At 47.1% G+C, this 24,933-nt stretch overlaps 1 protein-coding gene across 3 annotated transcripts in view; it reads right to left on the bottom strand.

Moving 5' to 3' along the window:
• The window catches only part of ARRDC1 (arrestin domain containing 1), a 56,208-nt gene extending 32,334 nt beyond the window's left edge, over positions 1-23,874 (bottom strand). Inside the window, exon 1 of one of the 3 annotated variants that reach the window (XM_053373878.1) lies at positions 23,442-23,874. In XM_053373878.1, coding sequence (XP_053229853.1) covers positions 23,442-23,559 — 118 coding nt within the window. In that variant the 5' untranslated portion in view covers positions 23,560-23,874. The remainder of the gene's footprint in view (positions 1-23,441) is intronic. The other 2 variants (XM_053373877.1, XM_053373876.1) reach the window with 2 other exon arrangements.
• Positions 23,875-24,933: the final 1,059 nt, after the last annotated feature.

A 24,933-nucleotide genomic window follows, 5' to 3' on the forward strand; every position in this document is an offset into this window, starting at 1 on the left:
AGGCCCGGGGGCTGGATCCGGCCCAATTGCCTTCTAAATCTGGCCCGCAGATGGTCCAGGAATCAGTGTGTTTTCACATGAGTAGAATGTGTGCTTTTATTTAAAATGCATCTCTGGGTTATTTGTGGGGCATAGGAATTCGTTCACTCCCTCCCCCCAAAAAATATAGTTCGGCCCCCACAAGGACTGAGGGACAGTGGACTGACCTCCTGCTGAAAAAGTTTGGTGACCCCTGCTCTACAGCACATGCAGAAACTGCCTTCCTGACCATTGGAGCCACTCTTGGTCTTTTTGTCCACTCAATCTTCCAGAGCCTGTCTTCATGTGCACAGGAAGACCCTAACTCACCAAGGATTTCAGACCCATCGGCTGCCTTCACCTAGTTTAGCCAGCCAGTCAAAGCCATTTCCTGGGGTGTGGCTGTTGCTATAAGCTGACAGCTTCCAGGAGCCCCAGGTGAGAGATGAGTGCAGAGTGGGGACCAAAGGTGAGCAAACTGCCCCAGAAGAAGCACAATTTGCTCCCCACCAGAGATACGACCCCTCCCCTAACACCTGTGTTAGAAACTGGGATAGGACTGGTAGGAGCCATGGGGCTTATGGGACCTAGGTTGCTGGCGCAAAAACAAAATGTCTTTTTTTCTTCTTTTGCACTGCTACCGGACCAGGCAGCCATGCAGACACCCCCCCCCCCAAATGCTGCTGGGTGAATTAAGGTGGTCTGCGGATTTTGCCACGTCTTTTGCTATGGCACTACTGCACAAAAAACATGATTCACCCGGCAGTGGGGGGAAAGGGGATTTGTTTATTTAACTTGCTGCTGGGCTAATCAGGGGGTCTGCAGGGTAGCAGCAATTTATTTATTCATTTATGCTGCCAGGCAAATCAGAGGTTTGGTGGGGGTAGCGCAACGGCAAAAGGCACAAGGTCTTTTGCTACCGCTGTGCTCGACAGACCAGCTGATTGCAGGCAGGCAAGTGGAGGTGCCAGGCACCGAGGGTGGCGCCAGGACATTTCGATCCAGTCACAAAAGGAGATTTTTAAAAAAGAGAACTGGGACTGATTACCAGAGTCTCCTAGGACCACGTAGGGCTGCCACATACCATAGTTGGTTCATCCAGCCTTGGCTGGCAGCAGCTGCCCAGAATCTCAGGCAGAAGCCTTTCTCAGTACCCGATCTTTCTTAGTTAGAGATGCAGGATAATTTCGAACGCTGCCTAACAACCCATACACCTCATTATTTCTTTGTTTGTTTGTTAAATTAATTAAATTTTTATACTGCCCTTCATTTGAGGATCACAGGATAGTTTAAATATAAAAACACAAAAATACATAGCATAGTAACAAACAAAAACCAGAACACCACCCAATACAGTTTAAATGGCCATAGATTATTTAATTAGCCAAAGGCATGGGGAAAGAGGAACTGTTTTGTCTGGCACCTACAGATTAATAATTATAATTATTATTTATTATTAATATTATTATTATTTGTACCCCGCCCATCTGGCCCATCTCTCCAACAGAGATTAAGAATACATTAAAATGTCACACATTAAAAACTTCCCTGAACAGGGCTGCATTCAGATGTCTTCTAAATGTCACGTAGTTGTTTATCTCTTTGACATCTGATGGGAGGGCTTTCCACAGGGCAGGCGCCACTACTGAGAAGGCCCTCTGCCTGGTTCCCTGGAACTTGGCTTCTCACAGCAAGGGAACCGCCAGAAGGCCCTCTGCGTCTGGGAAGAACGATGGGGGTGGAGATGCTCCTTCAGGTATACTGGGCCGAGGCTGTTTAGGGCTTTAAAGGTCAGCACCAACACTTTGAATTGTGCTCGGATATGTAAGGAAGGTGCCAGGCAAGCCTTCTGGGGAGAGCATTCCACAAATGGGGAACCACCACAGAAAAGGCCCATTGTTGTGTTGCCAGTCCTCCGGACCTCTTGTGGAAAAGGCACACAAAGAAGGGTCTCAGGGGATGATTTCAGGATCCAGGTAGGTTTCTATGTGGAGAGGGACCACATTTCAGGCTTCATAGGTCAAAACCCGCACTTTGAATTGGGCCCCAAAACTAATTGGCAGCCAGTTCAATTGGGCCAGAATTAGCATTATATGCTCAAATCATCTTGCCCTGGTGAGCAACCTAGCCACCGAATTCTGCACCAGCTGAAGTTCCCAAACCATCTTCAGAGGCAGCCCCCTGTATATTGCGTTGCAGCAATCCAGCCTAGAGGTTACCAGAGCATAGAAAAGAGAAGTTAGGCTATCCCACCCTAGATAGGGGCACAGCTGGACCACTAGCCAAAGCTCATTGAAGGCACTTTACACCACTGAGGTCACCTGAGCCAAGAGACAACAATAGATCCAAGCCATGTACCTGCTCCTTCAGAGGGAGTGTAACCCCATCAAGAGCAGGCAACCTCCCTTCCATCCTGTCTAGTGAACCACCCGCTATTCCAGTCTTATCTGGATTGAGTTTCAGTTTGTTGGCTCTCATCCAGTCCATTACCAAGGCAAGACAATGATCCAGCACATCCACTGTCTCACCTGCAGAGGTAAAGTGGAAGTAGAGCTGTGTGTCATTAGCATACTGCTGACAACATACTCTAAACCTCCGAATAACCCCACTCAGTGGTTTCATATAGATGTTAAACAGCATGAGGAATAAAATTGTACTGAAGGCTCCACGGGGCTGAAGAACACTCCCCAAGCATCACCCTCTGGAAACAACTAGACAAGTAAGACCAGAACCACCATAAAGCAGTTCCACCTACTCCTAACTCGGACAGCTGCTCCAGAAGGATACCATAGTCAATGGTACTGAAAGAAATGAAAAAGAGAGAATGTTTTGAAGTCGTGTTGTCATCCTTCTTACAAGGAGCCATGGGGTTATCCCATGGGGTTTCAACTTTTTTGAGTCCACGGCTTCCTTGACCAACTACATGCTTTCTGCGGCACCCCTGTGGGGCTCAGGAACCCAGTTATGGCACCCTTTGCCAGCCAAGCGGGCAGCCTCTCACCCCTTTTCAAACACCCTCCTTTGTGGAGTGTTTCCTCAACCTCCTCTCCCCTCTCCCTGGGAGTCCTCTGGGCAGGCACTGCTGCCACCCCTGGTATCTGAGCTGCCCTCCCCACCCCAAAGAGAGGTGCCTCCTCACACTGCCCCACAGGGGCCTGGGAAGCACCTCCTGGCCAGCCCCAGAAGCACTATTCACCCAGGGAGCTTGTAGCCAGGGCTGCTGCAACTAACAGCTGTGCAGGCCTTTTGGAAGCAGAGACTTGAGAGGGCATCAGAGCAGGGAAGGTAAGAGTGGCAGAGGCCAGTGTTGCTCATGGCACCTCTGACCATCATTCAAGGCACCCTGGGGTGCTACAGCATACTGGTTGGAAATCACTGGGTTAACCCATTTTGTTCTCAACCACCTCCAATACTCAGCCTAACCACTACACCACACTGCCTCTCAAATGGGATTCTGGTTTTTGTTTTTTGTTTTAATTCTGCTTGTGTATTACTTTATGTATTTCTATCCTGCTGCAACTTATAAGGGGCTTCTGAGAGATCTTCCACCCAGCTGTCAACCACTATACACCTTGAGCCCATTTTCTGGGTCTTAGGATTACAGGTGTGGGTGATGAACAGTGCCCAATTTTTGCTGTTCTCCTTTAATCTGTAAGAAGAATATCAAGTCTGGTTCCAGACTTCTGCAACCCAAATAGCAAAGATTTCCTTGATTAATTTCTCTTTTGAAGCCTATCTCTAATATACCTTCACAGGGACAGTGTGTTTTACACTGATTTATGTTATACTGTATATCGGCATTCTCTGGCAATAAAAGACAGCATTTAAGTAATGCCCCATCTGCACTATGCATTTTAAGCATCATCATAGCTGTCAGAGGCTCAGGAGCAGAAGCACAGGGGAGAGAGCAAATAGAGAGCGGAGGAGAGGAATCCGAGGGGAGCGTAGGGGAATATGACAGTGACCCGAGAGATTCCATGAGCTTCTCCAGCGAATCAGAAGATTCCCAGAAGGGGGCGCCTATGGTAAGGGCAAGGGGGGTCCCAGTGGGGACGCTCCAGAAACAAGGGGCCAGCGGGGACTCCCAAGGGAGCAGCGGAGGATCAGGACCAGCCGCTCCTCCAGCGGGGAGAGAAGATGAGTCAGGGATAACCACGCCCCCATCGGAAAGTGGGGAAACGGAGGGAAGGCCAGGTCCAGCTAGCCTCCCCGAAGGGGGGAGCAGTGACACAAGTGTAACGGTCAGAAGGAAAGTGGGAGGCTGCGCGCGCCAAGTTCAAATGTGCAGGAGCGCGGGACAGCAGAAGACCCGGATTGGGAGCCAGGTCCAAAAGCCCGAAGGAGGGAGGGAGAAGAGTCAGGGGACTCAGCGTCAGAGGAGTCTAGGAAGGGTGAGACTCCGACTAGCAGGCGGACCCAGAGAAGGAAGGAACAGAGGAAGAGGTGGAGTAAGGCTAGAATCTTAAACTGGTGTCAGGGGGGAGGAGATTCAGATGGAGCTTCGGCGGTCTAAGGTACAGACGTAGCGTTGCACGCTGCGCGTGTGGAAGTGAAACTGAACTTCAATAAAGACTTTTATACTAAAGAAAGAAGCAGCGTTGGTCTTGTGTGAGCTGGGACCTTGGGCGGCGCTGACAATAGCACTTTAAACAGCCCTGGCATCCTGTAAAGAATCCTGGGAACTATAGTTTGCTAACAATGCCGAGAGGACTCTCATTTCTCCTCACAGAGCTACAGTTCCCATACTTCCTTGGGAAGAGCAACTGGCTGTTATGAACCACACAGGTACTTGTAGCTCTTTGAAGGAAATGGGGATCTCCTAGCAGCTTTTGGCGCTCTTCGTGAACTACGATTCCCAGGAATCTTTGTGGGGAAAGCCAGAGTGGTGTGACACTGCTTGAAAGTACAGTGCAGATGGTGTTCTTGTTACTACTTTGAAGTGCAGGCAAACAAACACATTTGAGCACAACAAGGGCTATGGCTCAGTGGTAGAGGGTAGAGGTAGAAAGTTCCAGGTTCAATTCCCACTGGCATCTCTGGGTAAAGCTAGGAAAGTCTGCAACCTTAAACCCTGGAGAGCTGCTATCTGCTAGTGTAGGAAATGCTAAGCTAGAGATAGCATTGACTCAATAGGAGGCAGCTACCGATGTTCGTTCACTTCCAGCACTAAAAAGAGCATCTGGGTTGTGGGCAGCAATGGCTCTACATCACCCACCCCTTCCAAGATGATGGAAAGCCAGCACCAGCACAAGGTGCATGAATTCACCCATTATTTTTAACCCAATGGGGTTTTATTCAGCAATCAGGCAAAAAGGAGGGGGAACAAACACACAGGCCACCTGGAAATGTGGCAGGTGGCCCAACCTGTATCAAGATGGTTTGCCAAATCAATCTGCTGCTGCTGTTGCTCACCAGAGCGGTGGGTTACATGCATGATCAAAACAGCAAGCCTTGAGTCCTGTAGGGTAGGCATGAGATTAGGGTTGACAGAAATGGGGGGTGGGCGGGGGTGGGACACACAGCCTTTCAAAGAGAAAGGACTGCCACAGTCAACTCTACAGTTCCTTAGCAACAGACACAGAGACCCTTCGAGTTTGTGACGACATCCCACCACCTCAAATGGCTATTAGCACAAAAGGGCATAGCTGGCTTGGAGCCCAGAACCAGACCACCCGCCCATCTGTGTGCTAACCAGAAAGCAAACTTGAAGAGCCACAGCCATACTGTGACCCTGCTGCTCCCTGCAGATGGTATCCTGACAACACTCACATTCAGACAGGAAGGGTTACCCTCACCTGCAAGCTGGTTCTACTCTGTCATCAAACACTGCTAAGGCCACATTCACACAATATGTTTAAAGCACTATGACACCACTTTAAACAGTCATGGCTTCTTTCAAATAATGGGGGTCTTCTTTCAGCATCCTTAAACTCCAGCTCCCAGATGTTTGGGGGGTAGGGAGTCATGACTGTTTAAAGTGGTATCAAACAAGGTGCGCCCCCCACCCAAGGCAAATAAAGGAACAGGAAGAGGGGAGGAAGAGAAACTCCCTGGTAGATAGGGTACAGTATCAGTTGGTGCCTACTAGACTGGTAGGGTGGAAAGCAAGGAGCCCAAAAGTTGTTGGTGCCAGAACCAATGATAGGAGGACCCAGAGTCAATGAGCCAACCAATCCTAGCTTTGTCCCCATCTTCTTCCCTGCTGAGTTCTACCAGGACTAACACTCTTCCACACTTCCGCTTGTTCTAGTTCTAGAAGGAACAGGTCCAGGCAGTTTTCTGTTTGCTCCACTGCTTTCCCTGGAAATCTTGTTCTTTAAGCACTGAATTGGAGCAAATATGAATCTGTGGAAAACCCAACTGATGTTCGCTCCAAATCAGCAGTAAAGATGGGGGTCTTCCTTGGGGGAAAGTGGCAGGAGAAGCAGAAGTCTGGATGAGCCCTCAGGAGGAGAAGGAAGCTGGCCACCCCCTGAGCTAGTTTGTAAGTAAGAATGGCAGGAGGGAGAAGTGACTGAGGGAGGACTGAGGATGTGGGGCAGTGCCCCATTCGCCTTAATGAAGCAGCCTCCAGTGCTGCAGACATACATCTGATGACATGGGTTCTACTCCATAATGCCACAACACCTGTTAGTTCATAAAAAGGTGCTGTGTGACCTTTTTTCTTTTCTTCCTTTTTTTTTGGCAACAACAGACTTACCACAGCAAACCCTCTGAAAGTCTCCCTCCTAGGCACTTCATTCCAAAATGAGTAATGCACTTCATACCAGCCTGCAACACAAAGCAGTGGAGCAGGCTGCTCTGGATTGTGTGCAATGGCTACAGGGAACTGTGTGGTGCCTCTGGGGCAAAGCCAGTGCAGCAGACACTCCATCCCTCCCCAAGCAAGAGGACAATGTTAGAGGGATGGAAAATGCTGATTGAAGGTCTGGTTTGCAGCTGTCTTTGGAAAGCAGGCACAGGGAGGATCACAGAGAGCCAGAGCTCACTGTGCAAAACCAAACAGGGAGCAGACCAACTTTATACCAATTCTATGCCAGATAAGAGAACCAATCAAGCGTTTGATGCACCACTCAGGTCTGATCCCCAAACAATCTGTTCTGGGGCTGTCCCCAAAGGCTTTTTCAAAAAGTCCTCTCAAGAGTGCTAGTTCCAAGAGTTGTATCCAATAGTCATTCCTAATGGGCATGGCTAACTTTGGTCCATTGGTTTCAGTGGGTCTACTCTGAGTAGAACGAAGATTGGGTACCATCCCAAAAGACACCCTGCATAACAGGCAGTATATGTCCTGGGGTAAAATCCTAAAAAAGGTTCAGCATTGTAAAAAAAAAAAAAAAAGCTCAACAGCTTCAATCCTAAAAAACAGCTCAACAGCTCTGGGGTTAAATCCTAGAAAAAGCTCAACAACTTTAGGGTAAAATTGTAAAAAAAAAAGCTCAACTTTGGTCAGCCCTCACACATGTTCACTTCATCAAATCTGGCCCTCTTTGAAAAAGCTTGGGCACCCCTGTAGTGTATAAGTTATCACCCTATATAAGTTAAGTTTATATCATGCAACATTTGTGATTGTAAGTTGTTTGAAAACAATTTTTAATATTGTGTTTTAATGTTATAACCCGCCCTGGGACTTTAGGGTGAAGGGCAGGTAACAAATTGTTTTTATTATTAATCTAAACACAGTTCCAATACAGACAAAGACTGGGGAAAACATCTACTTAAAAGGCTCACTGGAAGAGGAAGGTCTTCACCAGATACTTAACAGAATGGAACTCTAAATCATCACAACTACCAAGGTTGCTGAGAATCACAAGTACTGGCTGTTGCACTCAGGTCCTGTCTGTGGGCTTCCCATAATAAGCATCAGATTGGCCACTGTGAGAACAGGATGCTGGACTAGATGGGCACTGGTTTGATCCAGCAGCGTCTCTACTTATGTTCTTAACAATTGGTTATAAATAAGATGCAAGGGTCCAGGACAGTGGCATGCGTCAGTTTATATGAATGAAATAAATCTTAAGCTGCAGTCAAATGAGAGGAGAGTAGATAAAAACATGAGAAATGGCAGCTTAACAATGAGGACCCATAACACACTCTTAAAAACACACAGCAATTTATTGTGGCACCAGCTTTGGTAGACTGGAGCTGATTAATCTAATGCACTCTTAGTTCCCTAAAAACTTGCCACTTCTTTGACAGAATAAATTGTCTAGTCCTGCAACGCCTCAATATTAAGTTGCTATTCCTCAATTTTAATCAACTCATTTCTCTTTGGATGACCAGCATTCACAAGACACGGGAGGGGGTTTGTGAGATTGCAATGAGCAGCCAGAAGCTTACGATTCCACACTCACCCACTTTAAATCTCAGCAAAATAACAAACTGAAGCTGAGCACAAGGGACAGGGCACAATCACAGAACAGATCTGCTGACCAGCTTCGATATTTGGCTTCTCTTTCTCTGCCTAAGCTCCCCCCACCTTTCAGAATCCACTGAGCAAATGGGAGAGAGATTATCTTCAAACAGCAGGACCAACACTGCAAGACACCACGGCTCCACTGACACCATTGTGCAGCTTTAACAACAAAACATTAATCCAACATGACATTAGAAGTCACAAAGGTCTAAAAGCATTGGTTCCCGAAAAGGGTGGTACTGCCCCATGGGGGACAGTAGGATTACCTTGTGGGGTGGGGAGCTAAAAGGCAAGGGGGCAGCAAGAGGCCACTGGAGGTGTAAGTGACTATCAGGCTTTGAAAAGCTGGTATGACCATGGTCGGCCAATTGGTGCCAAAGAAGGATAGAACTTTTTTTATGTATGCCACAACAGCAGCAAGAATACTCATTGCAAAGTACTGGAAGACACAAGATTTACCCACTCTGGAAGAATGGCAGATGAAAGTGATGGACTATATGGGATTGGCAGAAATGACTGGCAGAATCCGAGACCAGGGAGAAGAGTCAGCGGAAGATGACTGGAAGAAATTTAAAGACTATTTACAGAAATATTGTAAAATTTATGAATGTTAGAATGATGTCGGATAGAAACTAAATGGTTTCCAGCTGTAATGCTTTAAGAGAATATGGAAAAAATGGTTTAGAAATAGGTTAAAATTTATTGATAAGGATTTGCTGAACTAATAATTGGAATTGGAATACAAAAAAGGGAGGTATGAGGAGGTCTGGGAAATAAGTTAATGAAAAACAAGTAAGGAAACTTCATGTGTTTTTTAACTACTTTTATTTTTGTATTTTTGTTATTTTTTCTTTTTTTGATTTTTATTGTATTATTACTGAAAACTTTAATAAATATTCTTTGAAAAGCTGGTATGACTGGGTCAAGTTCATCAGTTTTGTTGAGTTAATTAAACTGAATAGTTTTAATTGAATTTTGAATAAATCTATGATTATTGGTTATTGTTTAGTACCGCATTTTTTGCTCCATAAGACACACCTGAACATAAGACACACCTAGTTTTTAGAGGGGGAATGCAAGAAAAAAAATATTCTTTAAAGGGAGCGCTGAGCAGAGCCTGTATGCGTCCCAGGCTCTGCTCAGCACTCCCTTTCACGAGCCGCAAGGAGCATGTGTGCGGTGCTTGCAGGCTTCTCCCTCCTCGGGGAAAAGCCCCCAAGAGCCACACACACACTCCGCGTGGCTCTTTAAAGAGAGCACGGCTCTTGCGGGCTTTTCTGGGAGGTGGGGGAACAGAATGAGGGGCGGCCCTCAGCCAGCAACAGCCACACGAAGCCTCTTCAGGGCAGCAGGATGAAGGCTCCCAATGCCCTGAAGAGGCTTCACGCAGCTAAGCCAAAAGCTAGAACAGCAAGAGGGAGCGCTGCGCAGTGATCCCTCTTGCTGTTCTGGCTTCTGGGATAGCCACACAGCCTGCATTCACTCCATAAGACGAACACACATTTCCCCTTACTTTTTAGGAGGGGAAAAGTGTGTCATATAGAGCGGAAAATACGGTATTTTCTTGTGTTGCTATCTTCTTTAGTGGGTCGTGCAAGCTGTTATTCTGAACAATGCTTTTTATAGGGTAGAGGACACTGGGGATGAGTTTGTGGAACCAAAGAAGCGGTGGCCCAAAAATGTTTGGGAACCACTGCTCTAAAAAGAAACACCCCCCCCACACACACACACACCCATCTACTCCTATTATCAGTTCCTAGCACCAGGACAGATCAAGCTCCCCAGCCACCCTTGATTATCTTGCAAGTCTGAAGGAAACTGTTTTGTACACACTCATAGGCCTGTTCATGTAGCTAGGATGGAGTGCAGTTTCTTATCCTGCCCCAATTGTGATGACTGGTGATTTGGATAATCTTTTCAAGTCTTTTTTTTTCAGTGCCTGAGGGCGGGTGGGGTCAGAGATAAAAATGGGTTGAGCAAGGGATGTAAATTTCACCTTTGTACAGTCGGCTACTTTCTATGCAAATGCATGCACACACACCTCTTTATTCTCCACCCAGGCAAGCAAGCACAGCATTCAAGGACACATTCCAGACAGGAAAAGAGCTCTCAGGTTGCAAAGCCAGGTTGGTGAGGTGTGAGTTCCAAGGACCAAACAGAGAGGCCTTGAGGGCTGCATTTTGCCCGTGGGACTGAGGTTCTCCACCCACAGTCTAGGTTTACTTCTACACTGGGCACTCAACACAGAATTGCCAGGCTCCCTTTTTTCTGCAAGACATCACGAGCAAATCATCCCCCTCATATTCACCTGTTCAGTGATTTAAATCTATAGAAGAAGAAGAAGAAGAAGAAGAAGAAGAAGAAGAAGAAGAAGAAAAAGAAAAAGAAAAAGAAGAAGAAGGAGGAGGAGGAGGAGGAGGAGGAGGGGGAGGGGGAGGGGGAGGGGGAGGGGGGTTTGGATTTGATATCCCGCCTTTCACTCCCCTTCAGGAGTCTCAAAGCGGCTAACAATCTCCTTTCCCTTCCTCCCCAACAACAAACACTCTGTGAGGTGAGTGGGGCTGAGAGACTTCAAAGAAGTGTGACTGGCCCAAGGTCACCCAGCAGCTGCATGTGGAGGAGCGGAGATGCGAACCCGGTTCCCCAGATTACGTGACTACTGCTCTTAACCACTACACCACACTGGCTAATGAGGGGAAGGCTGTTATTTGAATTAAAGAAATATGGAACTAGAGTAGCTATTCCACTCACAGCTTAAAGGAGAGCAGCAATAATTGGGACACTGTTCAACGTCCACACCTGTAAGCACCTTTGGAAACTTGGGTGCAGCTGAGTCACTCTTCTGCCACAGGTTCCAAGGTCCAATTCACACATCATGCATGTTCATGAGTCACCAATGGTAAACATGAGTGGAGTCATCACAAATTCCTCCCCCACCGTCAGAATGTTTAAGTGTTGCTGCGCCATCAGCTTAGCACCGTGTTCAGATGATGCACAAGCAAGCGGACCCACACAATCAGGAATAGAGCATGTGGTAAAACCCTACTTTAGAATGCACGTGGAGCAAGTCATAGGTTTGAGTGCTGCCTCCCCCCATTTAAATGCAGCTTTCAACAAGTTTCCACATCCTGGGACATCACACTAATTCTCCACCGACTACCCAAATGTCCTAGCCATTGATTTCTTTTGGGGTTGGGTGCAGAGAACCACAAACCTTTCTGCAGCAAAAGTCTTAGAATCATAGAATTGTAGAGTTGGAAGGGAACCTGAGGAATATTTAGTCCAACCCCCTGCAGTGCAGGAATCTCAGATAAAGCATCCATGATAGATGGCCATCCAACCTCTGCTTAAAAACCTCCAAGGAGGGAGAGTCCACAACCTCCCAAGGGAGACCCTCCACTGCCTAACAGCTCTTACTGTCAGAAACCTTTTCCTGATGTTTAGTTGGAATCTCTTTTCTTGTAACTTGACGCCATTGGTTTGAGTCCTACCCTCCAGAGCAGGAGAAAACAAGCTTGCTCCATCTTCCATGTGAAAGCCCTTGGGACATTGGAAGACGGCTATCATAATTCCTCTGTCTCCCCCTTTTCCAGGCGAAACATACGCAGCTCCTTCAACTTTTCCTCATAAGGCTTGGTTTCCAGATTTTTTATCATCTCGCACACTTTCCAGTTTGCCAACAACCTTCCTAAACTGCAGCTCAGTGACAAATCATCTGCTTTGCATGGAAAAAATCCCAGGTTCAATATAATAATAATAATATAATAATTTATTATTTGTACCCCAGCCACTCTGGGTGGCTTCCAACAAAGATTGAAAATACATTAAAATGTCACACATTAAAAACTTCCCTGAACAGGGCTGCCTTAAGATGTCTTCTAAATGTCAGGTAGTTCTTTATCTCTTTGACATCTGATGGGAGGGCGTTCTACAGGGTGGGTGCCACTACAGAGAAGGCCCTCTGCCTGGTTCCCTGTAGCTTTGCTTCTTGCAATGAGGGAACTGCCAGAAGGCCCTCGGCGCCAGACATCATTGTCTGGGCAGAACGATGGGGGTGGAGACGCTCCTTCAGATATACTGAGCCAAGGCCGTTTAGGTCAACACCAACACTTTGAACTGTGCTCAGAAACGTACTGGGAGCCAGTGTAGGTCTTTCAAGACCAGTGTTATGTGGTCTCGGCGGCCACCCCCAGTCACCAGTCTAGCTGCCGCATTCTGGATTAGTTGCAGTTTCTGGGTCATCTTGAAAGGTAGCCCCACACAGAGCGCATTGAAGTAGTCCAAGCAGGAGATAACTAGAACATACACCACTCTAGCGAGACAGTCTGTGGGCAGGTAGGGTCTCAGCCTATGTACCAGATGGAGCTGATAAACAGCTGCCCTGGACACAGAATTGACCTGCACCTCCATGGACAACTGCGAGTCCAAAATGACTCCCAGGCTGCGTACCTGGTCTTTCAGGGGCACAGTTATCCCATTCAGGACCAGGGAGTCCTCCACACCAGCCCGCCCCCTGTCCCCCAAGAACAGTACTTCTGTCTTGTCAGGATTCAACATCAATCTGTTAGACGCCATCCATTCTCCAACCACCTCCAGGCACTCACACAGGACTTTCACTGGTTCTGATTTGAAAGAGAGGTAGAGCTGGGTATCATCTGCGTACTGATGGACACTCAGTCCAAACCCCCCAGCGGCTTCATGTCAATGTTAAAAAGCACGGGGGAGAGGACAGAACCCTGAGGCAACCCACAAGTGAGAGCCCAGGGGTCTAAACACTCATTCCCCCCCCCCACTAGCATCCCTGGCATCTCCAGATAGGGCGGGGAGAAACCTCTTATCTGAAATCCTGGAAAGCTGATGCCAGTCAGTATAGAGGGACCTAGAGGGGCCAGTCGTCTGACTTGACATAAGGCCTTTGTTCCAGCTCAAGGGATCATGGGGAGAAGAGGTGAGGTATTAAAATTGGAACCTGCTATCAATTTCTTGCTAGCTTTTAAAGGTAAAGGTAAAGGGACCCCTGACCATTAGGTCCAGTCATGACCGACTCTGGAGTTGCAGTGCTTATCTTGCTTTATTGGCCGAGGGAGCCGGCGTACAACTTCTGGGTCATGTGGCCAGCATGACTAAGCCGCTTCTGGCGAACCAGAGCAGCGCACGGAAACATCGTTTACCTTCCTGCCAGAGTGGTACCTATTTATCTACTTGCACTGGTGTGCTTTCAAACTGCTAGGTCGGCAGGAGAAGAGCTCGAGCAACTGGAGCTCACCCCGTCGCGGGGATTCGAACCGCCGACCTTCTGATCGGCAAGCCCTGGGCTCTGATGTTTAACCCACAGCGCCACCTGTGTCCCTTTGCTAGCTCTTACTCCAGAATAATTACCACAGGCAGCGTTAAAAAGCTATTTATAAAAGCAATTCCAGCATTCCCACCCCCAAAAAAGTTGGCAGTTGTTTGGGTGTTCTTTCCAAAACACCTTCATATATACACACACACCACTGCCAAGGCAACTTGGCACACCTCACCCTAGCCAACCAGACACTGCCTTAGCTGCTGCGACAAGAGGAGTGAACCATGCTGGGTTGGGACAGGGGTTCAGCCCCCCATCATGCATGACCTCAGGCCAAGGCTGCCATCTCTGTCTATGCTACAAGGCAGGGCAGAAATGCAAAGTGAATGCAAAAATCTGAAGCCAGGGTATGAGGTGAGGGCTTCTCTTGCCTGCTTTGGTGATTTCTCACCAAGCCTACCCAAGAGAATTTCTCTCACCACCACACCACCCAAAGTGTTAATATTCACAGCTCTGATCCTAGAGAGAGAGACAGAACATAGCATGCTGAAAGAGGCAAGCCAGCCCGCTCCCTTGTTTTTGCAGCCCCCAGCCAGAGAAAAGACCAAGATGTTCCAGGAGCTGCTGAGTCAACAGTCCCTTCCCAACTTCAAGGCATCTGCATTTGTCCAAGGCCATCCCTGTGTAGGAGAGGAGGGTGGTCCTGGCTCCCTGCCTCAGTTGGCAGCCTGCTTTATAAAGGTTCCTTGGTTCCCGTTAGCCAGTTGAGAACTCAGAAGCCCATTCATATTGCTCCAAATCAAGAGCATGGGGAACTTTTTTCGGTCTGTGGCAACATGCCCCTCTAGGAAACCTTTCAGGAGCCATATGCCAATTGTGGATGGGCCAGATGCAAAGCCAGGCAGAACAACTCATGTAGATTTGTGGTACGGAAACACCCCAAGGGTATTTACCTATCTATTAGCCAGTGGTATGGTGGTTACAGGCCCCTGCTGGGAACTGGGAGACCAGGGTTCAAATCACCAGTCAGCTATACTGAAGATCACTTGGTAACCTCTTGTGAGTGACTGTCTTTCAGCCTAACCAGGGTTGTGATGAAGCATTTATGCCACTTTGAGCTCATTGGAAGAAAAGTGGGATATAAATGCAATATATGTGTATCTTTGTAAAATTTTACCCTGTTAATGCAGATGCAACACTTAGGGTAGCTTATAACAGTTAAACTCACAGCATCGTTATAAAAGCAAACACATATATATACACACACACGTATTTTTAAAAACCATACAATACAGAACACGAGTAGGCAAAACTGATTACAAACAAAACTCTAAGATAAAAAGATGGTGATATGCCCGGCTGGGCAAAATCTACTACTAATTCTGCCTTCACTAGCCTTTGGAAGGCAGTTAAAGAGGAAGCCATCCAAACTCAAGAGGGAAATAAATTCTACCTTGAGTGTGACTACTGAGAAAGGCCATATCAAGCCAGCCATATCAAGGGCCCCTCCATTATATCTGACTCCCAGCTCCCAACCAGCATGGTTAATGGTGCCTACAAAAGAAGGATGTTAAGAAGTGGAGTAAGGCATCAGTATTGAGACCTGTGCTTTCCAACATATATGTAACTGTCCTGGTGTTGAGCTCCAAAAGGATCTCTCCAGACTGGGTGAATGGGCATTAAGAGGCAAATGCAATGCAATGTAAGGAAGCGTGGAGCAATGCATGCTGGGGGGGGGAAATACACCCCAGTTTCACACATACACTGATGGGGTCTGCAAAGGACAGTGTGACTCACCAGGAAATATATTGGGGCTATGGCGTTACAGCGGGTGGCTTGGCAGAAATGCTGGTCCTGTGTACAGCCACTGCCGAAAAGACAATTTCCATGTAAGGGATCGTTAGGATTGAAAAGGAACTGCTAATATTGTAACACCATTATACAAATCTATGGTGCAACCACACTTTGAATCCTGTGTACAGCTGCGGTCACTGAATCTCAAGGAGGACATTGTAAGGCTGGAAAAAAGATTCAGAAAAGGGCAGCCAAGATAATCACTGGGTGAGAGGAACTCCCAATCAAGGAACAGTTGGGGCTTTTTTAGTCTGTATAGAAAGGTAGTAAGGAGACAAGACAGAGGTATATAAACTGGACAGAGTTACATTTCCCCCCCTACCTTTTTCATTGTATTAGAACCTGCACTAATCCAATGAAGTTGAATATTGGAAGATCCAGGGCAAACAAAAGGAAATACTTCACAAAACACAGAATTATAAACTGGAAATTTGCTGCCACAGAATGTAGGTGATTGCCATCAACTTAAGATGGCTTTAGGAAAGGATTGGGGGTGGGGGTGGGGTTACACAAACCCATGGAGGAGGATAATGGCTACTATTCCTGATGGCTGTGGACCAATTCCAGTACTGGAGGCAGTATACCATATTTGCTCAAATGTAATGCACACCTTTTTTGGCCAAATTATGTCATGAAAATTAGGGTGTGCATTAGATTTGAGGATGTGTTTACATTCACCAGCAAATACTTTTTTGGTTTCAAGGTGTGCATTAGATTTGATGGTGCATTAGATTTGTGTAAATACGGTAAAAAGGTACAGGTAAAGGACCCCTGACAGTTAAGTCCAGTTGCGAACGACTCTGGGGTTGCAGCGCTCATCTTGCTTTACAGACCGAGGGAGCCGACGTTTGTCCGCAGACAGTTTTTCCAGGTCATGTGGCCAGCATGACTAAGCCGCTCCTGGTACAGCGGAACACTGACACCAGAGCAGCGCATGGAAATGCCATTTACCTTCCCGCCAGAGCGGTACCTATTTATCTACTTGCACTTTGACATGCTTTCAAACTGCTAGGTTGGCAGGAGCAGGGACCGAGCAACGGGAGCTCACCCCGTCACAGGGATTCGAACTTCTGACCTTCTGATCAGCAAGCCCAAGCGGCTCAGTGGTTTAGACCACAGCGCCACCTGCATTCCCCTGGTAAATACGGTATATGCCTCTAAATGCCAGTTGCAGGGAATCACAAGAAGCTGTTTCCCTCAGGTCTGGCTTGCAGGCTTCCCATTGGGGCATCTGGTTGGCCATTGTGAGAACAGGTGGCTGAACTAAATGGGCCTTTGACCTGATCCATCAGGGCTATTTTTATGTTCTTAACCCAAGATACAGACAGTGATGGCTTCACCACCAGCTAAATATATACTTTCACCCCTCCTCCTTCCAGAAAAGCATAAGGCATCTCCACAGCCCCCAAGAGTGGCTGGGGCAACCCAGTCAGTTGGGCGGGGTATGATGATGATGTCCTGGGGTGCATCCCAGGGCCAAACAGAAAGGTTTGGAAATGCCACAATTGGCCCCTGGAACTGAGGCTCCCCAACCTTGATCACACCTGATGAAGATTTCTGGAAAACTCAAGGTATTCCCCCAGCCATGTGGATTTTTGGTTTGTTTCATACAATTATATGCCACTTGGTTGTAAAAATAAATAAATAATAAATATCTCAAATCAATTTACAAAAAGAATATAAACTATAAAATCATCAGCAAAATTACCAATCAAATCTTAATATTCTTGTGCACATGATGAGCCACAGATTTTCCACCTGTTTATAGGGACAGAGGAAAACTCAAGAAGATATGGTGGTTTTGGTTTTTTGCTATATATATATATGGTAGCACGGTTTTATCTGTTAACTACAGAGAATTGCCTTCAAGTCACCTTATGTCCAAGAAGTGGATAACTTTAAAAACAACAAAATAGTTCACTTTTCACAAGGTCAAAGTGGGTTATTAGCTCCCCATTCCAGATTCCCACAAAAGTTCGAAACAAAGCACGCTCTCCACTATAACCTGTGGAGAGACTTATTGGACTGAATTCTTTAAGAAATGAATATACATGTCTGATACCTTTCAAGACTGTTATTTTCTCCATGCATCCCCATTTAGGGATCAGCCACAATATGATTGCTGTTGTCTATGTTTGCCTGTTGCATGTATTTCAGAAATAACAAGAATACATTTTTAAAAGTGCAGAGGCTCGATAAGAAGTTGATGCTTATATGACCTAACTATCCCATAGCCAATACACCTCCATGATTGAGGACCTGTCCCATGTGCAATGCAGAAGAACATTCTTCAGTAAGAGCCTGTTTGTTAGTTCTATGCTATTAAACCTGGGGTGACCCCAAAACACACTTAAAAGTAAGGAAGTGGAGGGATGCACCCTAAGCTTTGAACATCATCCTTTAAAAAAAAATTCAAAATTAAAACAAAACATATTATCCAGAAACATATCAACCTTATTCCCCCCCCCCATTTTTCCTCCCTCCCTCCCACACCCCCCCAACTTCCCTCAGTTCCAGTCTTTGATTTCTCTGAGAATGCTGTTTTCTGCATGTTACAAAGTGGTATAGATCCTCAATCTATTTAGCTGATTATTATCAATTAAATGTTTGTGAATGTTTATTCAAAGCCAGCCAAGGAGTCCAGTTCGCTTTGTTGCGTCTTCAAATACTTTGTAAAGGGTTCCCATTCACCTTTAAAGTCACAGTTATCCTTGTCCCATAGCTTTGAACAACATCCTATCCTACAATGACACAACCAAGAATGTATCCTTCAGGACAGTTGTCGTCAACCTTTTCAGACCCAGGAACCATTAGGAATAAGGAACAGAGAGACCCAGAATCCCATTGTGGTCCTCCACACCTCTCTATCTGGTCCTCAGAACTTTCCCTAGATCACATGCCTTACCCCTTTTTTTCAGTGTTTTTGCCAGTCATACTTCGGGTTACAGACGCTTCAGGTTGCACGTTTTCAGGTTGCGCACCGCACCAAACCCAGAAGTACCAGAACAGGTTACTTCCAGGTTTCGGCACTCACGCATGCACAGAAGCACTAAATTGCGCTTTGCACATGTGCAGAAGCACCGAGTCACGACCTACAAGTGCACAGGCACGGCGCTGCGGGTTGGGAATGTGCCTCCTGCACGGATCACGTTCGCAATCCAAGTGTCCGCTGTATGTCCCTGAATTCTTATCATGCCTCTTCCTTGTTTAGTTGAAGGATGGAGAAGGGTATGCAAGTGAGTGTAGAATTTTGGCTACTGTGCATTAAATGATTTACATTACTTGCTCCACCCACATTTGCCTCTGACCCCACCAACCACTGACCTTTGGGAGCTTTCCCAGAAGGGAATGCGACACCCAGGCTGGAAAAGGTTCCCTACCCTGGAAAGAAAACTTAGTGTTGACCTAGAGACAACACTGGGACGTCTAAGAGGAATCACTCTCCTAGCTCTGCAAGTGTATGGTTTCTGGTTGCCCAAAACATAGTGTATTTAGAAATATATAAGGCACTGGGAGTATAAACCCCACCCTCTGTACACTATGATTGGCATAGGGCAGTATTCTTGACATTGTCTTGCATGACAATGCAGAGTTAAGCTTGGTGTAATTTTGGAATGTTTCATAGAAAATAATTTCCTGGGGCAGTAGGCATGTAATCCAATATCTTCTTTCAGAATGACTTGAACTGTGATTCCTGTGGAGTTCCATTGTACCTAAAAGAGCTTGCATGCCATGCTCTTGAAAATGGAGCTCCTTGTGTTTTCAGTAATCCTAAATACTTAGATTTGGAGTATGGAGTAAAGGGGACCCCTGACCATTAGGTCCAGTTGCTGACGACTCTGGGGTTGTGGCACTCATCTCACTTTACTGGCCGAGGGAGCCGGCGTACAGCTTCCGGGGCATGTGGCCAGCATGACTAAGCCACTTCCGGCGAACCAGAGCAGCGCACGGAAATGCCATTTACCTTCCCGCCGGAGCAGTACCTATTCATCTACTTGCACTTTGACGTGCTTTCGAACTGCTAGGTTGGCAGGAGCAGGGACCGAGAATGGGAGCTCACCCCATTGTGGGGATTCGAACCGCCAACCTTCTGATCAGCAAGCCCTAGGCTCTGTGGTTTAGACCACAGCGCTACCTGCATCCCAGGGCCACCTGCATCCCGATTTGGAGTACACAGTGGCTAAAAATCCCCCTTTCATGCTGATGGAGTGGCTCTATAATGCTAGAAGCAGGGCCCCTGCTGCAGAAATAGCAACAGGTCTCTGACAACAGACCACAGCACAACTGGCTGTTGTACTAAAATTCTCATCCTCTCTGACCATGGGCCATTCCTGTTAGAGTGTTAGACTGAACTTCAGCTTTGAAGTTCAGTGGGTGGCCTTGGGCAAATCACCACCTCTCAGTCTATCCTACTTCTTTGCAAGGACATTGCAATGATACTTACCATTTCAGATACTAGGCATACTCAGAAGAAATATAGGTTATAATTTGGAATAAAAGTTCTAACAAAGGTGGCCAAGAGATATTAGGGTTGTAGCCTGAAGCACACCTGCTAGGAATTCCCACTGAACATAAAGGGGCTTACTTGTGAGTAAAAATCCTGAGGTTGAGCTATACCAAGTCAATTTACTAAGCCCCAGGGGGACTTACTCCCCCAGTAAGCAGGTGGAAGTATTTGCTGTGCATGATGAAGAAGTACCCCTGCCCATTGGAACCTAACCTCCAACAGGGACTTCACTGAACTGCCTTATTTTGATTATGCATTTTGCGTTTTTATATTGTGATTTTATCTTGTGAAGCATGGGTAGAGGGTGGTATATAAGCTTAATAAATAATAACAACATAATAACAACTCAAGTCCAGCCTACACAAGCTGCACTATGTGGTTAATATCATCAGCCTACCTGAGAGGGCTACTGTGAGAACAACTGGAGATATAAGAAAATCACTTTGAGCGCTTAAGAATTGAACTACAAATATCAGGAAGGGGGAAATCTCAGGACCAGAGGGCCAGATATGGCCATTCCTTCTCTGCAAGCCACACCCCCTCTTCCCAGACCACACCCCTTTCCACTCCCACTTCGTGTCCTCCTTGAGTGCTTCTGTGTGACTGAAGAATGGAAGATTGTGTGTATATGCAGACAAACCTGAACTATGTGACTTTAAAGCTCACCCCGTTCCTGTGACTGCAGTCTGTTTTCACTGCTTTTAATACTGGATTTTAAATTATTCTAACCTGCCCTGGGACCTGCTGCTAAAGGGTGGGTCATCATAATAAAAATTATAGACTGAACTTGATCTTGGTTTTGGTGTACTATAGCCTACTGTACAAGCCATTGTTCCATTTACTTTTGGGTTCTGGTTGTGCCCGCCATTGTCATGCAACCCTTGGAACACTGCCTAGGAGAGGAATGTGGACCTCAGGCTGGTAGAAGTCTCCCTACCTGCTGATGAATATCATGGCATTATATCTCATTGGGACAGGTTGAAAACAAGAAAACTGGAAGCTTCAATCCCTACCTTGCAGATCTGCACAGTTGAAGGAAATCTACTTCCAAATCCACTCCCAATGTAGGCATCTGTTTTATCCAGGTTCCTCTGTGCCAGAGCTTTCCAAACCGTGTGTCGCGACACATTAATGTGTCAGGCTGCAGTGCGTAGGTGTGTCACACAAACGTTCCCCACACTCCCTTCCAGGGCTGGGAAGGGGTTAGTTTAACCTCTGGTTTGCTAGTAAAACTGAATTACTGTGTCGCAAAATGATGCATGTCTTAAAAAGTGCGTCGCCAACATGAAAAGTTTGGAAAGCTCTGCTCTACACCTTCCCCAACCATCACCTGGCCACACAACACCCAAGCCTAACCTGCTTATCCAAGTCCACCATATGTTCCAATTTCCAGATGTCAATGCTACATACATTTCACACATTATGCGCATCCACGCAAAGGGCACAGCAAGTCACTCTGCCTCCAGAGGCTATTCATGCGTCTAATAGTGCAGGTATAGCTAGTGGTGTACTGGTGCCTGCCAGATGTTTCCAGACTTCCAGCTCCCATCAGGCCCAGTCAAGTGCAGCCAATGGTCAAGGGTGAGTTGCGCTTCAGCAACATCTAGCGGGCACATTGGCTACCTCTGGGGTAGTGGCTAAGAGCATTGGATCAGAGCTAGGGAGCTTTGGGTTCAAATCCTCACTCAACAAAACTCACCTAGTCACTATGGGCCAGTCACCCACCTACCATGCAAGGTTGGTGGGAAGCCATAAAATTCAAGAAGTCAATGTAATAATATATCTCACCCAGCCTTTTTCTCCTCGTGCAGAAAAAGGTTTGTCCGGAGTTTATGCCACAGATAGAGCAATGATATACATGTCTACAACAAGATGTTTTATGCTCAATAGGGCTTACTCTCAGGTAAGCATGCACAGGATTGTGGCCTCAGTCAACCATCAACAAGGAGGGATGCAACTTGGACTTTTGGTATATTTGATTCATTCCGGCTCAGCTGAATATAGAAAAAGTTGTCTCCCCTGCAACCAATATTTCAGAATCTCAGGGTTGCTTCTTATACATGTGGGGAAACCTGTGGCACTGCAGATGTTGCTGAGCCACAGCTCCCATAATCCTCTACTAATAGCCATGCTGGTTGGCACTGGTGGGAGTTGGACTTCAGCGACATCTGAAGAGCCACAGGTTGTCTCCTGCCCACCCCGCCTTAAACCAAACAGAACACTGTCCCCTTCCAGAAGACCACTCCCCACCCCAGTTCACACAAACTCCCTAACTGTGCTGAACACACTTAAGTTCTACTAAGAGAGTTCTGGGGTGCTGTAACTCTCCCATTCCACCAAATCTGGAAGCATTGAACCCATTAAGCTCAGATGCCTAAGATTACTCAAGCACTAAGAATTTGAAGCACTCTCCACATGTTCAGAAGCTCCTAACACAATCACGTCACGAGGCAAAACATACAGAAAGTGGTTTTACCAGACCTGACCACTCACTCAGGAGTTAAGCCTCTGGGGCACTCCTTTCCGAAAGAATGCTGAAGAGTTAGCCAGACAATTGGGGGGGGGGGTTTCCTTGTGTGTGGCTATTACTATTATTAATTTATTACCTGCCTTTAACCCTAGAGTCCCAGAGCAGGTTATAACACTAAAACAAAATGTCAACAACAGTTTAAAACAACTTACAATAATAAAAATGTAGGTCCTAAAGTATTTTAAGATTCATCCCACCACTTCAGCGGATCTGGGTGGGGTTAAGATTTTTACCACCGTAGACCTACAGAAGAGACACGGAGAGAAATACACCTACATGGCAGCAAAGACATGGGGCAGAGGGATACAGAGCCACAGGCAACTGGGAAAAAGTTATCATTTCAGACAGGTAGTTGTGGGGTGTGGCTTATTTGACGTTAAGGCCTCCTTCAACGCCCCAAAATCAAGTCTCGCTGCTCAAACCAGGCAAAGATACAATACACAGTCCCTGAGCATAGACAGAGGATATTTTCCTCAACCGTAATTAAACTTCCCCCCGCTGCGCGCACATCAAAGCCACTCCTCTTTCTCCCCCACGGAAGAAAGTGGGAAGAAGAAAGTAACCCTGGCGCTACACGGTGCGACTGTGAGCCTCGGCACCTAATTGCAAGGGGGCTTAGAGAGTGATAGAAGATGGACGACAGGTGGAAAGGTTCCCCCCACCCACCCAAAAAAGTGTCCCGACAGCTGTGAACCCTTGCACCTATTCGCAAGCAGGCTTCGCGCAGAGGGTTAATGTGAATAGGAAGACGTGGAGAGGGTAGTGGAACGGACGTGGGAAACGGAGTCCCCCTCCCCTCCGCCCGGCGCTCCCTCCCTACTTGCTCGCTCACCGCGGTACTGGAGCGCTCCAGCCAGGCGGACGGTGACCGTGCCAGTCAGAGGCTCGCCGGGGCTGTAGACGACGCGGCTGTCGCCCAGGCGGATCTCGAAGAGCTGGATCTTCCCCATAGCCGAGCCGGGGCTAGAAGGGGTCGAACGATGGAGGCCTTGCGCTCTTGCTGTCGCTACGGGCTCCTCTTTTATTCCTGCTTCGGGACGACGGTCGGCGGCGGCTGGTGCCTGCTGCGCTTTTACGCTCCGCTCTGCTCTCTCCGCCTCTCCGGGCAAAACTGCGGAAGGCGCAGCTCGTCTCTCGTTCGCTCTCTACCTGCTTGCTCAGGGGACGGCCTGCGCATGGCCGGCCCCTTAAAGGGCCATCCCGTGGCCCCGCCTCCTCTCCTCCTGCCTTCCTTAATCCTGGTGTTCAGCTTCAGAGGCAGCCAGTCAAGGAAACACTAACTCCGCGCCGCCGCTATTTACGCGTTTGGATTTCATCCCCGCGAGATGAGATGATGGGTTTATCTTGGAAGTTGGGTCTATGTTTGGGTCTCTGTGTGTCACACGAGGATCAGCCGCATTCATAAGACGCTGTGCAGGTTTATCTTCCAGACAGAAGAGCTGAGGATGGAGCCTCCCGGCTCGGAGGCAGTCTATCGCCCGGCCGCAAGCAGCAGCGCCGTCAGGACAGGGCTTTGGGGGTCATTCTCACTCAAGTCCAGTGCAAAAGATACCTGCTGAATCTCTCAATCATCACCCCTGCACAGCTTCAGAAAACCACAGAATTAACAAGTTAACAGAAGTAAAATCTGCCATCCTATCTTACCCAGTCTTCTGCGCGGGGGTTGGGGGCACCTTAGTACTGAGTCACACCATCCGTCCCTCTAGTCAATATCCTGTGCATTGGGGGTGGGGGCTTTTTGCAGTCCGAGGGCCAAATTCACTTGTGAACTACCTTCCAGGGGCCATATGCCCGTGGATGGGCAGGGTCAAGGGCAAAAGTGGGCAGGAAAATGGATATGCCTCTTCCCTTTCTACAGTAGACTACATTCCAGCCATTCAGAGCTGGAAGTTTCTCTATACTATAAACTTATAGTGGTTTTTAAGGGTGCAATGCCCCACACTGGTGTGGAAGGAGAGGATGGTAAGTGAGGCAGGAAGATTCAGGGACAATCAAAGAAACATTAAAGATTCCATGCCTCTTTCCAAGAGCATTGGATATTCTTCTATAGTTCTCCACGATGCATTGTTGGGAACAGGGATTTTCAATTCTGACAAATATTAAAGATCAGAAAACAGAAAGGTTTATTTGTGTTGATGAGGAGATGAGAGTTTGTTTGTCTCAAGTTAGACCTAATATAAATGAGATAACCCAGCAAAAGCAAGTTCACGCCTCTCATTGAATGCATACTTTTACATATTTAAGAGGCTCATTTGTAATTATATTTTGGGAATTATTCATGCCCTTGTGCAGCCTAGGACTTGCCGATCAGAAAGTTGGAGGTT

The sequence above is a fragment of the Podarcis raffonei genome, chromosome Z (assembly GCF_027172205.1).
Source record: "Podarcis raffonei isolate rPodRaf1 chromosome Z, rPodRaf1.pri, whole genome shotgun sequence".
Taxonomy (NCBI): domain Eukaryota; kingdom Metazoa; phylum Chordata; class Lepidosauria; order Squamata; family Lacertidae; genus Podarcis; species Podarcis raffonei.